The sequence below is a fragment of the Nomascus leucogenys genome, chromosome 21 (assembly GCF_006542625.1).
Source record: "Nomascus leucogenys isolate Asia chromosome 21, Asia_NLE_v1, whole genome shotgun sequence".
NCBI classification, from domain to species: Eukaryota; Metazoa; Chordata; class Mammalia; order Primates; family Hylobatidae; genus Nomascus; species Nomascus leucogenys.
The window spans coordinates 68,830,397-68,843,072 of record NC_044401.1 but is presented as its reverse complement, the minus strand read 5'-3'; the positions used below and the strand labels follow the sequence as shown (position 1 = coordinate 68,843,072).

General features: G+C 44.2%; 2 protein-coding genes across 2 annotated transcripts in view; both read right to left on the bottom strand.

Annotated features, from left to right (window-relative positions):
- LOC115830331 (forkhead box protein P1-like) overlaps nucleotides 1-6,167 on the bottom strand; it is a 385,580-nt gene extending 379,413 nt beyond the window's left edge. The window contains exon 1 of the mRNA XM_030801756.1: nucleotides 5,763-6,167. The gene's annotated coding sequence lies outside the window, so the exon portion shown is untranslated. The remainder of the gene's footprint in view (nucleotides 1-5,762) is intronic.
- Nucleotides 4,411-12,676, bottom strand: part of LOC115832094 — a 93,631-nt gene continuing 85,365 nt past the window's right edge. The window contains exons 7-8 of the mRNA XM_030801755.1: nucleotides 7,783-8,107; nucleotides 4,411-5,911 (exon numbers count right to left, since the gene is read on the bottom strand). Coding sequence (XP_030657615.1) covers nucleotides 5,523-5,911; nucleotides 7,783-8,107 — 714 coding nt within the window. The 3' untranslated portion in view covers nucleotides 4,411-5,522. The remainder of the gene's footprint in view (nucleotides 5,912-7,782; nucleotides 8,108-12,676) is intronic.

Below are 12,676 nucleotides of genomic sequence, written 5' to 3'. Positions count from 1 at the left end.
ATATTACCCCTAATTCAAAAGCAGGAAACCTGGAGCAGAGAAAGTCACGTTATGACTCAACTGCACAGCTAGGAGGGAGAAAGGACACCTCGGAAATTCAGTTTGATGCTAGAAATATTCTCCAGTGTCCTAGTAAACAAAGTGAATCACAAAATTAGCTAAAATCAGAGCACCTGGCAAAATGTGGCTGTCCACCTGACTTACAAGTAATAAATAAATATATGTCCAAACATAAAACTCAAGAGAAAATCTTTGTCCTAAGCAAATCTATTCTATTGAACATAAACAAGGCCCAATAATCCCACATTCAGATCCATTTTTCCCTCAGTAAATTGTCCTATAACATGCTAGCCTCTGATATCTTCAAACCGTTGAAATCAAACAGAATGATATGGGCTTTCTATTCAATGATCCCATTTCAGCTATTTATCTGAATTAGCAGCAGTTTGAGAAAATACACTCATCACAACATGATTCTGAGTATAGAGAAGTAAACAGTAAACAGAACACTGGAACACAACTGTGTATGTATTCATATTCCTTTTAAAAAAACTATTTTATTAAAAATGTGATTTGGAAGGAAAGTGCAATTAGCTTTGCACAGGCACTGCTGAGATGTTCCCGAACACACCAGACATATGTAAATATTTCGTGATATCAGTTCCATTTGAGTAGACCTGTCAAGATATTTACAGGGCTTGACAGTACTTCTGTCTTTAATTAAATTTTTGCCCAGATATTTTAATATAATTTAAATAGATTATTAGTTGTCAGAATCAAATATAAATTTTGTTTACGATTTAGTTACTTTAAGTACTCATACTGAAGGAACTCCTTTAACCCTACAGCTGAGCAGCTTTAAGCATCAAGGCCAAACCACTAGAAAGCTCCCACTGCCCTTTGCACTCTACCAAATAACCTTAAATTATTACAACTGAATTGTAAATTTCATGGCACTACACTGAGCCCTCCTCCCCTCCTTTTTAAATAAAACAGCTTGGGGAGGGTAATGAGGAAACACCCATTTACACCTGTTCAGGTACTAGCTAGGTTCTTCCTTTTAGGCAGCTCGTTCTCACAGCGGCTGGCTAGATAGGAAACATTTTTTTCTCACTCCAAGTCCCATAAAATAACTACTGAACAAACACCTGTTGTGTACAAGGCAGGGCATGTATTAAAAACTGGCATCAGGGCATTGCAAAAAGAAAAACAAGCCTTGCAGAGACATCCATAAGCCAATCTGGTCAATAGATTTCACGACTGGGTAAAACAACAGTGCGTGCGAAGAACACAGCTTCTGGCACAACCTTCTTGTGAATGGGAGCTGACTTCTAAACAAGGCTTGAAAAATGCCTTAGCACAAACTGACTGTAATTAATAAGAATAATTTATTAAAGAAACAAAGAACACTGTCTAATTGTCTTTCCCGACTGCCATGCACTTTCCCCCACTGTACTTCCTCTTTGCAGAATACCAGCCTTGTAGCCCTAACTGTAAGAACATTATCTATGGGATGCAAAACCAAAATACTTCTACAAATCAAATATTCCTTACAACATTTATTTTTAGGTTGGCGACACAAACCAAATCTGCTTAATTTCCATTAAGCACATGGTCACATGTACATTGAAATAAACTACAAACGTCCCAGGGAAAAAAAAAAAAAAAACTATCATGTAGAAGATACCCCAAATTTCGCCAGGTTTGCCCGTTTCAGGAACTCGCCTCATCTCATGGCCTGCTGGCATTCCAGCTTTTGGAGCCTTTAACCTTAATTCATCCAAGTACCGTAGAAGAGAAATATGTTGAAAAATCAGTTAAAGATAGTTCCTTGGATAGCATATGTATAGCAAAGTGGCCTGCAGAGTAGAGTAACAAATGACAAGAAAGATCATTAAAAAAATGCATGGGCCCAAGTGCAAACCTACTTGGCTTGCTGGCTTGTCTCACAAACTAAATGTTTGATCACCTGGTGGGACTAACTACCGTCAACTTAAAAAAAAAATTCCCTGCAAATAGTAAAAGTATACATTGGCTCAGGTATAAAGTTCACCTGTCTATTCAGCAGATGCCTTTCTTGAGGTTATTTTCTTTAGAAAACAAACCCCTACCTGCTTGAGAGCTTTATATACTCTAGATTCAAAAAAACACATTTAAAAAGAAAAAAAGAAGGCCAATATTGCTGGTATAGCAAAAATGGCGTTTACTATGACTGAAATCTATAAAAGAAGTGTGACATCTGACAGGATAAGGAAGAAAGGAAAAGCCCTTAGCAAAAAGAAAAAAAAAATTAAAAACAAAAATACCACCTGTGTAAATCTAGCCATGCTCTGCAAACCCTTTCTCGGTCGTGGAGAAACAGCTCATGCTGAATGCCTTGAAGTTGCAATTAAATTGTAGTAATTTAAGATTATCGGGAGAGCAAAGGGCAGTAGGAGCTCTTCGGAGGGTTTCCCTCCCCACTTAATGCTCTTCAGTCAGGGGTTAAATGAGTTTCTTTAATGTAAGTACCTTAAAGTAACAGAATCATAAACAAAATTTATACTACGTTCTGACAGCCTGCAATCTACTTCAGTTTTATTAACGTATACCTAAAATTATCTTTAAAGGACAAAATTCTTGCTATACCCTATAAATATTCTTGGCATTCCCACTGAAATATAATAGGTACTATAACACCTAACCTTGTCTAAATATACATACTTTTTGAGATGTGGAATCTTACAAGATAGCGTTTCAAAACTGAGTTTGAGTCATAAGTAAAACATGAAAACCAAATAAATATGCACAATAAGATTGGCTGCAAAGAGGAAGCTGGGTTCAAAAGAAGTTGTCACATCTGCTATATTCCTTCTCTTTCTTAATTTTGGCATTGGACCCACTGCAATATAAATATATTTGAAAAATATCACAATTCTTCTGTTAATTTAAACAACTGCTGAAAACAGACATACCCTTCAACAGAGCCTAAGATGCAAATTTACAAGGCCGGGGGTATAGTCTTAAAAAAGGCAAAGAAAAACTCAGTAACAGAAAACCATGCCTAGGCTCAATATTAACTCAGCTAACTTTTGCTATTGTAAGTATAAATGGTTTAACCAGAAAATATTTATAGCTTTTTCAAAACATTACATATTGCAGAAAATTGCCTAATAGTATCCATGTCTATGTTTAACTCACATTGCTTAATTATACAATAAAGGTATATCTAGTAAAAACTACAGACTTTGAAACATGTTGTGCACCATGGTTATGAAACTCTGGCTTACAAAAAATATATAAACTGCTTACTATGTGACTGACACTTGTTAATTAAAAATATAATCCTTAAATGACAATTATTTTTATTCTTCTGTATGTGTTTATTTATCCTACTTCCTACTTTGTTCTACTTAATTTAAAATGACATTTAATTTGTGGATAGTTTATCCCAGAAAAAAAAAGTGTTACACAGTTTATACTCCAGGATTTAAATATAAACACAAAATCTTAGACATCTCCAGCAATATAAACCCCTTATTTGAAACAGTTAATTTGAATACTTGATGTTTCTTTCATTACACTTTGATAAACCTGTGAAAACAAAATGCTACAGTAATTACTGTTACTACTCCCTTTAAAAATGTAAAGTAGTTAAATTTTCCTAGACAACAAGCAAGGACAAGTTACAGAGAACTTGAATAAAAGTAGCAACGTGGTCATGTTGAATGTCAGTCTAAAAAAAGAGGTTGTCTAATCTGGAGACTGCTCTCTCTCGCCTTTTTAAATTCCAAGAGTGGGCTGACACAAAACTTCATCACCAGAGATTTTTTTTTTTTTTTTTTTTTTTTTTTTTTTTTTTTTTTTTTTTTTTTTGAGCTTCACATCAGATTTAAACTCTCACATACAAAACCTTGGCTTCCCTGACAAGGCAGATCTTCTAAACTCAATGTGAGAAAACGTTATCTAACTCTAGTGTAGGAGTCTAATGTTGGTAAAAAGAATTCCATTGCACAGTTCTTGGTAGCAAGACAGTCTCTGGACGACTTAATACTCCTTTAATACATTTTTGGGTGGCATTCTCCTCATAAAGAAGGATACATTAAAAAAAAAATAACTTGTTTCGCGACTCGGCATCCATAAGGAACTCAAATGCTGCCCAGAGAGGGGCTGAGTATTTCCTTCCAAGTGAGCCTTCGCTTGCACAACAAAGATTAGCATTTGCAATGGTCCATTTCTGCATAAGTGAACATATAGCCTTGCTGCTTGATCGAATAGTCCAGGGTTCTCCGTGTAGCAGCTCCTGACAACCACCCAGCAGCAGTTCTGTTTGATCTCTCCTGCTTCCTTAATTTGGGTTGTCAAGGTTCAGCAGTTGGAGGCTGTTTACTTTACTTTTCCAAAAAAAAAAAAAAAGTGATTTTTTTTTTCTCCCTCTCTCTCATACAATGACTAATCCAAAGTCTAAGGGGGGTGGGGGATGCAGCCAGTGGCAAGATGTTAAACCTTTTTTTCCCCTTTGCAGTGAGATTTTAGCTGACACCTTTTGAATGGTAACTAGTTGAGTTCCTTTTTTATATTTTTCTTGCTCTTTAATTGTGAGACGTTTCGAATAGAAAGACAGAGAGGGGGGAAAAAAAAACAGTCCAAATTTCTGAAACTGTGAGCCGAGTTTTCTTTTCCTGGACCCAAAGGGATGGGTATTTCCACTTTGAGAATCTAAACTCCAGTGGAATTCTAAAAAAGATTTGATACATTTCTCTCTGGAAGAGAAAAAGAGCAGGAACTCCTCTTTCTCAATTATGTAGGCTATCCCTGGGTAGAAAACACCTGAAGTCTTACTATTTCTTTTAAAATTCTAGTTTACACATCTCCCTCCAAATCGATTCTTGCTGTGGAAAACGGGGGTGGGGGAAAGGGGATGGAATGGAAAAATTTTGCAGAGATTCTTCAATATATTTTCAGTAGTAGAAAAATTCCTTTAAATATCCTTGAGGTCTCTTCTCAACTCAGCTATTGTCCAAGCCCTAAACCCTTAAGTCTACATACAACCAATGGTGAAGTGTAGACGGTTTGAATGTACAGACGCCTTTCAAAGGGAATCCAGAATGCTCCTCCGGCATTCCTGTTTAAAGAGCAGTGACAAAAAAGAAAATGCTAACTTGGAAAATACCTGTGAGCAGACATGAGCGCAATTCTAGCCCCTCAGAAGTGGACTGCAGAAGGTCAAATGCAACCAAATGAAATGTTTATATTAATTTCATTATTCTGCCCAAGCCTCACAGATGAGGGCTTGGGGGGTGGGGAGGTAGGGAAGAGGAAGAAATAAGTTTCATTTTGGGTCTTCTGGTAGAGCAAAAAGAAAATGAATTAAGACGAAAGCATAGGATGAGCCCAGACTAAATCAATACACTTTGTAATCAGCCCAGCAAGGGTATTTGGACACAATGACTTGGAAATAATTAATAGTTATAAGAGGGGAGTGGGGTGAGAAGGGGGGCGAGGATGTCACCATATTTTATCGGAGCACTTTACACTCCACGCTAAACTTTGATCTCCAGATTTTCAGATTTAGGAAAGAAAGAGGGGAAAAGGGTAGGGGGGGAGGAAGTCCAGTATTTCGAAGCACCTACCGGCCTGAGGATGGGCACATTCCTCGCTCCCGGTGCCTTATCGCTAGGCTCGCGCCACCCCGGCTGGCTCTTTGGGGACGGAGAACCCCTAGTGCCGCCCGGGGCTCTCCCGTGTCCCTGGCCCCCGCGCCCGCGGCCGCCTCGACTTACCCGCGGAGTCCGGGGAGGGAGTAGGAGCGCCGCCTTCACTCCCGCGGAGGAGGCGCCGGCAGCACCATGGTCCCCGGCGCGGCTGCCGCTGCCCCCGGCCCGCTCGCTCGCTCGCCGCGCGCTTTCTTCCTCTTGCAAACTTTCGGGTTCTGCGGTCGACAAGAAACCGGGGCGACCCTCAGCAAGTCTTCCCCGTGCAGGCTGGGGGGAGCTGAAGGGGACGGGACGGGTGAGTAGGCCGAGGGGCCAGGACAGAGAGGGCAGCGGGCTCCGAGGACCCGCGAGTGCGCGTGGAGGGAAGAGAGGATGCGGCTCAGGGAATCCCTGCAAGGATCCCGAGACCGGGAAATCGGCCCGAGCCAAAGTCTCAGCACCTTCCCCAGGATCTCACAAAGTTGCAACAACAAAAAGGAGGGGGGAGGAACAGGGAGAAGGGGGTGGGATGGGGATACGATCGCGGGCGCAAGGTTTGGAGTTACAACTGTTTATTTAGTCCTTATTCTCACAGGGGGCGGGAGCTGCGCGGCAATAGGGGGGCTGCAGGCAGCGATTTCGAAGCAAACACATGGGAGGGGGGCATGCGACTTTGTTTCCGGGCGCGGAGCTCCCCAGAGCCCGTGTGTGTCACTGCCAGTCTCCCGGGACCAAGGCGGAGCTCACAACAGGTGGGGAGGGGGGCTCGTCGAGGGCCAAAAAGGAGAAGGAATCTTAAGTTTCCGAGCGCGACGTTGTCTGAAAAGGAGGGAGGCGGGAGGCGGGGGCGAGGGGAGGCGGAGGCAGCAAATGACCGCGACCCCACGGCAACTGGCAAACTCCTTGGCTCCTGGCGCCGCCGCCACCGCCGTGGTCCCCACTCGAAGCGCACGCCGCCTCGGCTCGCTGGCTCCAGGGAGTCGTCTCGGCGGGACAGGAATAGAGCGCAGGGAGCTCGGGAGGAAGGCTGCGCGCAAGCGAGGGACGGAGAGCCATCGGCCGCCAGGACAGGGCCGGAGGGACGAGGCGACACGCGCGCGACGCAGGACAAATCGGAGCTTGGGAAATCTCCCCGTTCCCCAAGCTTCAGAGGGGGGTAAAATCAGAAAATGTGTGTGATGGAGGGAGAGAGATCCGGGCGCGGCAACTCCTCGCAGCGCATCCGGCTCCCGCACCCACCCGTGGATCTGGCCACGGCTGTTGCGGACTCGTCTCGGGAAAGCGGAGGCCGAGCGCGCGGAGGGGTGCGTGTCTGGCTGGGGGTGCGCAGGTGCGTGTTTGAATTTTCCGGGCTCCGAGGGGGTGGCGGGAGAGCTTCCTCGCCACTGACTCTCCGGGTAACGCGCGCGTGGCAGCGGGGAAGTTCCCCAGTGCGGGGCCCAGGGCCAGGCGCCACAGTCTGCTGGGGCCCGTGGGGCAGCTCAAGGGCACCGAGGGGGCACACACCCGCGGAGAAGGAAGGGGAAAAGTTTGCTCCAAGTCTAAACTTTGGGCCTAGGAGGCGCCCGGCGCGCGCCCCCTCCCGCTGCGGCCAGGACCCGGGACCCCGCACCGGCCCGGCGCCCGGGCGGCCACCGGACGCCAACGCCGGGCATCGAAAGTTGCGCCAGGAGGCCTGGGCGTATTGATTTCTCTCCCCTAGGCGATCGTAGAGAGCGCAGAAAGAGGCGTGAAGGGGCCTACGGGGAGGCGATCTCGCCTCCTCGCAGTCGCCACCGCCCCCGCCCCCATTTGACTTATGCAAATAAACCCAAAGGGTGCGGGCGCCGCCGGAGCTCCCTCCACCCGCGCGCCGGCCCGCAGCCCCCACCCATCCCAGAGCTGGGCCCCGACCCGGGGGGGGAGAGGAAGAGAGGGGAGGGCTGGGGTAGATGCACGTGGAGCCTGGAGGTGGAAAGTAGTTTTTTTTTTTCCATTTTTTTCTCTTTTTCTTTCTTTCTTTTCTTTTTTTTTTTGTGCTGGTTGTTGTTGTTGTTTAAAGTGGCGGAAACAAGACAGGAGGCGGCTTGGGAAAAAGTGGAGCAGAAATGGAAAAATACAAACTCACCCGCTGCAAATGGTCTCTCGGTGCAAACTAAGGTGTTTTCGGGCCTTTCCCCGCGCGCGCCCACTCCCGCCCGCGCGCGCACCCCGCGCACACACTCACTCGCGCACACACGCGCGCACACACGCACTCCCGGGCGAGGGCCGGGCCGCCGCGAGTACAGCGTGCAACCGCCACACAATAAATAACAATAGATTCCTCCGCTCCGGACTAGCTTCCCGGAGCCCAGCCAGCGCCGGTGGCGGCGGCGGCGGCGGCGGCAGAGGCGCGGGCAGCATTGGCCCGGGGGCGCATCCCGGCCCGACCCTCTGCCTCCCGCAGGGGTCCCCTCTCCGCTTCACGCACCCTGCCGGGCACTCCAGCGGCCCCCCGAGCGCGAGCGGCTCCCTCTTTGCCGTTCGCCGGGGCGCTGGCACCCACCCCCCTCCCCCCCGACATCCCGGAACAAATAAATAAATAAGGCGCGCGAGAGAGGCCAACACGTCGCGGAGGGAGATGTTGTTATTTTTTGCTGTTGTGCGTCCCTGACGTCACATCCACCTGCTGGGTAAACAACCGGGCTCCCAGAAAAAAAAATCGCAATTGCCAAAGAATGGGGGGGTTGGGGGGAGGGATCCAGGGAGGGGGAAGTGAGGGGCGTCCAGGCAGGATTGGAAAGAGGAGAGGGAGGCAGAGCCCTGCGGACCAGAGAGAGGAAGGGAACGCCAGAGCAGTCCCTGGCAACAGAGGGATCTGGCAGGAAAGACCTGGAAAATAAGGGGCATGGGGGCGGAGGGGGAGATTCCTCAAGAGATGGGAAATGGGGGGCCCATTCAGACAGCGGAAAAAACGAGAAGGGAGAGCGTTAACTCGGGACGAAGATGGGAATGCGATGGCTATTTGCTTGGATTCTGAGCTAAAAATATGAAAGGGAGGGGAGAGGACAGGCTAGAATGTGAGTTTCCTCCAGTTAAAAGTGAAAGTGTTTTGCCATCAGTGACAGTTGAAGGAGAGGGAGGTGGGAGGTGGTGTTTTCAACCCCCCTTTCTCCCTCTCTCCCGTCCTCCCTCGGTCTCTCCTCTTTCTTTCTGCACTTTGTCCAATGAAAGAAGCCGAGTTCGGGAGGTGAAAGTTCAGCAGAAGGACAAACCCCTGTTTGCAAGGAAACAGAAACCCCTCCAGACAGCGAGGGGTTTTCTCCCCTGTTTCTCGGAATCAGGAGAGTGTGAATGTGGGACGAGCTTCTGCCCCCTTGTCAGAGCCACTGCAGGAATGTGCAGTCGAGTCCACTTTGGGGGAAAGTGGCTGCATCAGGAACTGTGTTCTTGCCACGGCTCCTCTTAGGAAAACGCCTGGGGGCTAGCATGTCAGTCCGTTGTTTAACACAAATTACCTGCTCTCCCAGTGATCAGTCACGTGCAAAAAGCTTTGTCCAATTCTTTGAAAAGGTGAGATTTTTTTTTTCTTTTTGCGGTTTTTGAAGTTTGGTTGAATTTAGAAATTCGGAGGAATAAACTAAGAGCCTGAATTAAATGTTTTGCAATATACATACATAAAACAAAAGACACTAGTATTTATTTCACTTTTATCAATACGCATAGAGAGGGAAACAGAGTATGTGTTTCCAAAACGTGACTTGGAAAGCTGTAAGACCTCTATGTCTTGTTGTTGTTGTTGCTGTTGTTGTTAACAGAAGTAAATTTTTTCAGACCCACCACCACAGAAGTGGCCAGGCTCCCAAACCAGCATTTGCAGCTACTGGCTGGATGGTGTACACCAGGCCAATTCTTTATGAGAATATATTAAAAGTGACCCCTGTTGATTCCTACAAAATACTTCCCCTTGCGGGGAGGGGAGAGGCTTACTGTCCCTTTGGTCTTGAGACCAGCACAGTTGTAGATAATATCCTGAAAAGGTTATTATTAAATTCTTTCGGGTAATGCCCCTTTACAAATATTGTTAAACATTCATTTACAGAAGAACTTAAATCTCAATTTCAAGGGTAGCATAAGACTATCGCTTTAAAATTGTGTCTTTCGCAAGTTAAAAAAAAAAATAACAAAGCCATTCGCTGATGCCACAGAATAAAAGAAAAGGAGGCTGCTAAGGTAATTTCAGCCTGGTAGAATTCACGTTGCATGCATGCTGCATAAAGTTCCATGCTATCCAGATAAGACAATTCACTGAATCTTTTAGACTAGAATCTAGACAAATAAAATGCATTTTAGCTTGTGTGGAATGTCCTAGCTTCCTCAGAGGCTAGGGTTCAATGTCTTGTGTGTCAAGACATAAAGGGATTAATGACATACCTACTGTGTTCTAGACCACAGAGTGGGCACAGAGGGATGAAAAAATAAAAATCCCTGCCCTTGAGGAGCTCACAGTCTACAGCTGTCAATAATAACATCTAACATTTATTAAATACCGTGACCTAGGCACTGATCTAAAAGCTTTATGTCAACTCAGTTAATACTGCCAACAACTCTTTGACATCCCTGGAAATTCCATATGCTGAATTCACATGGAATTAAATGGAAATCTACAAAGTAGCCAGTCTACTGAGTCTGTAGTGTTCAACCTACTAAAAATGGTTTTTAATTTCTAAAGTACTTTATGCCAAATATAACATGTTTATGGTATATGCCTGACTATAGAATTATAACTCAGGGGAATAACGACTTATTTAAATGTAACAGATCTATTCATAGTCTGTAAAGAACAATTCATCCTCTGATCTTGGTTTTCAGATTAAGCAGTGTGTTTATTAAAAATTATTATCATTGCCATACTAAAAAGATCTTTAGATTGCTGCTAATCTGATTCTGCATTTTAACTGCCTTAGATTCTACATTCACTTGCAAATGGGGGCCACAGTCAGGTTGGCAACAAGTTTTGCAGACAAAAGGAAATCCTGGTTGTAAATCCCATGATATATTGTACTCAATTTTGTATATGATACTGTCTAATGTGCTGTGCTGCCTTATTAGAGAACTCGATGTCCATTTGGTTTACATTAGAGGGAAACTTAACTGCAGCTTAACATATTGTTCATTTTCAACACTGTCACGTTACATTCGTGGGGAGCAGATTTTAATTTCTTTATCAGTAATCAACTGGAAGTTTCTTTTTGTTAAATTAAAGCAAGAAAGATTTTAAAATAAAGGGCATGGGGGTAGGACGCCACCTTTTGGTGATACAACAAATAGAAATCCCTTTTGAAAACAGATGTTCCTGACATAATTTTATTTTTAATTACACCAAGGCAAAGGTACTTGTCCCCATTTCGTTATATTTTAAGTAACAGGAGAAAAAAAAAACCAATGTAAATGCAAAATTAGCAAATTATAGTTAACTGCAGCCAAAATTTTCCCAAAGGTATCAGAATATGTTAGTGCCCTGTCACATTACTGTGGATTATATACACCAAACATGAGCTTCATTCACCAAATACCATGTCACTAAATATATGTACATTTGGGGAACAGAAACTGGAGTGGACATTTACCACCTGCTGACGTACCTGAATGCTCTTGTAAGTTTTGAGTTGAACAAAAACTAAAACCACTTAATTTAGTGTTTCTTTAACCACGGTTACCAGTGTCCTGATTTTTGCCATATCTATATAACATAACAGTTCCCGAATAATTAATATACTGTACTCATTGGCGGCCACTTATTATGGTAATTGTAGCAAACATTTTCATTTAAATCAACCTACTTTTAATTTTTTTCTATTACTGCCTTAAATGGGAAATCAGTATCACCCACCATAAATTAAAAACAAGCACAGTAAAAACAAAGTCACTGATTTCTCTTTGAGGGTCAAAACAAAAATTAAAAATGATTTTTAAAAAAAGGAGAGAGAGTGGCAATTGTTGAGAAGGGTTAAGGACAAGAATATCAATGGAAATTTTTGAATTTTTGTTTTCTCTTTTTCTGTTTTTCTGTTTTTTTTTTTTAAACAACCGGAACGATTTAAAGGGATCGGAAAGGAATACAGTTCTCAATATGCAATTCAGTGTTATCTAATGCCATCCTAGTGCCAAGGTTCCTACACTTTAAAAATCATGGGCATAACTAAGAATATTGCATTACAGATGAGGAAGCTAAGGCTCAGGGATTTCATTTGCCCTCCAAGGCAAAAGCAACTTGGTTAATGGTTGGACAAGGATTAGAATCCAGGTGTCCTGACTTTGTGGGTTTCCATCTCACTCTTTCCACCTCACAAAAGTGACCAATCCTCAGACTTAAGTGGTTTGTCTAGCTTCTCAGAAACAGCTAACCTACAGATCCCTTTACAGATCTGGGAGAAACTGAAGCCACAGGGGGTCAAGAACAAGTTCAACTCCCTGCTCACCCTCCTCTCCACCCTCTCTCCATAGATGAGGCAGACATCCAGGTGGGGGTCAACACAGCAAAGAAAGAAGGGAGGGTTGAGAAGAGAAAAGTGGATTCAGAGAGGGGAGGTTAAGCGTGGGCAGACCATTCTCTAAATGAAAGCTCAAACTCAGTTTCCTTCCAAGAAGATAAAAATGGCTAATGAAAATCATGTGCTTCACAGTAAGTGGTAAGAGGAGCCCATCCTCTGTGTCCTCATGTCCCTATATGTCCACACCGGAAATCAGCAGGGGATCTCTTGTTTTAAAGTATACAATATTAACAGGCACTCTGAGACAAAACCACATTTGATAATTGAGTGGGTGGAAAAGCTAGTCAGGGAATGGGGAATGACCCTAGCTTAAAAAGTGTTTTCCCCCACAACAAAACTTAAGAGGCTCAGAGTTAAATCTAGAAACAATAGTGCTTTTTCTGTTTTTCTAACTGGAGAGTGAGACCTTAGTTACCAAGACTGCACTTGCTGCTTTTTTTTTTAAGTATGCAGTTATATAAACATAAATAAATATGGCCTGCAAATATT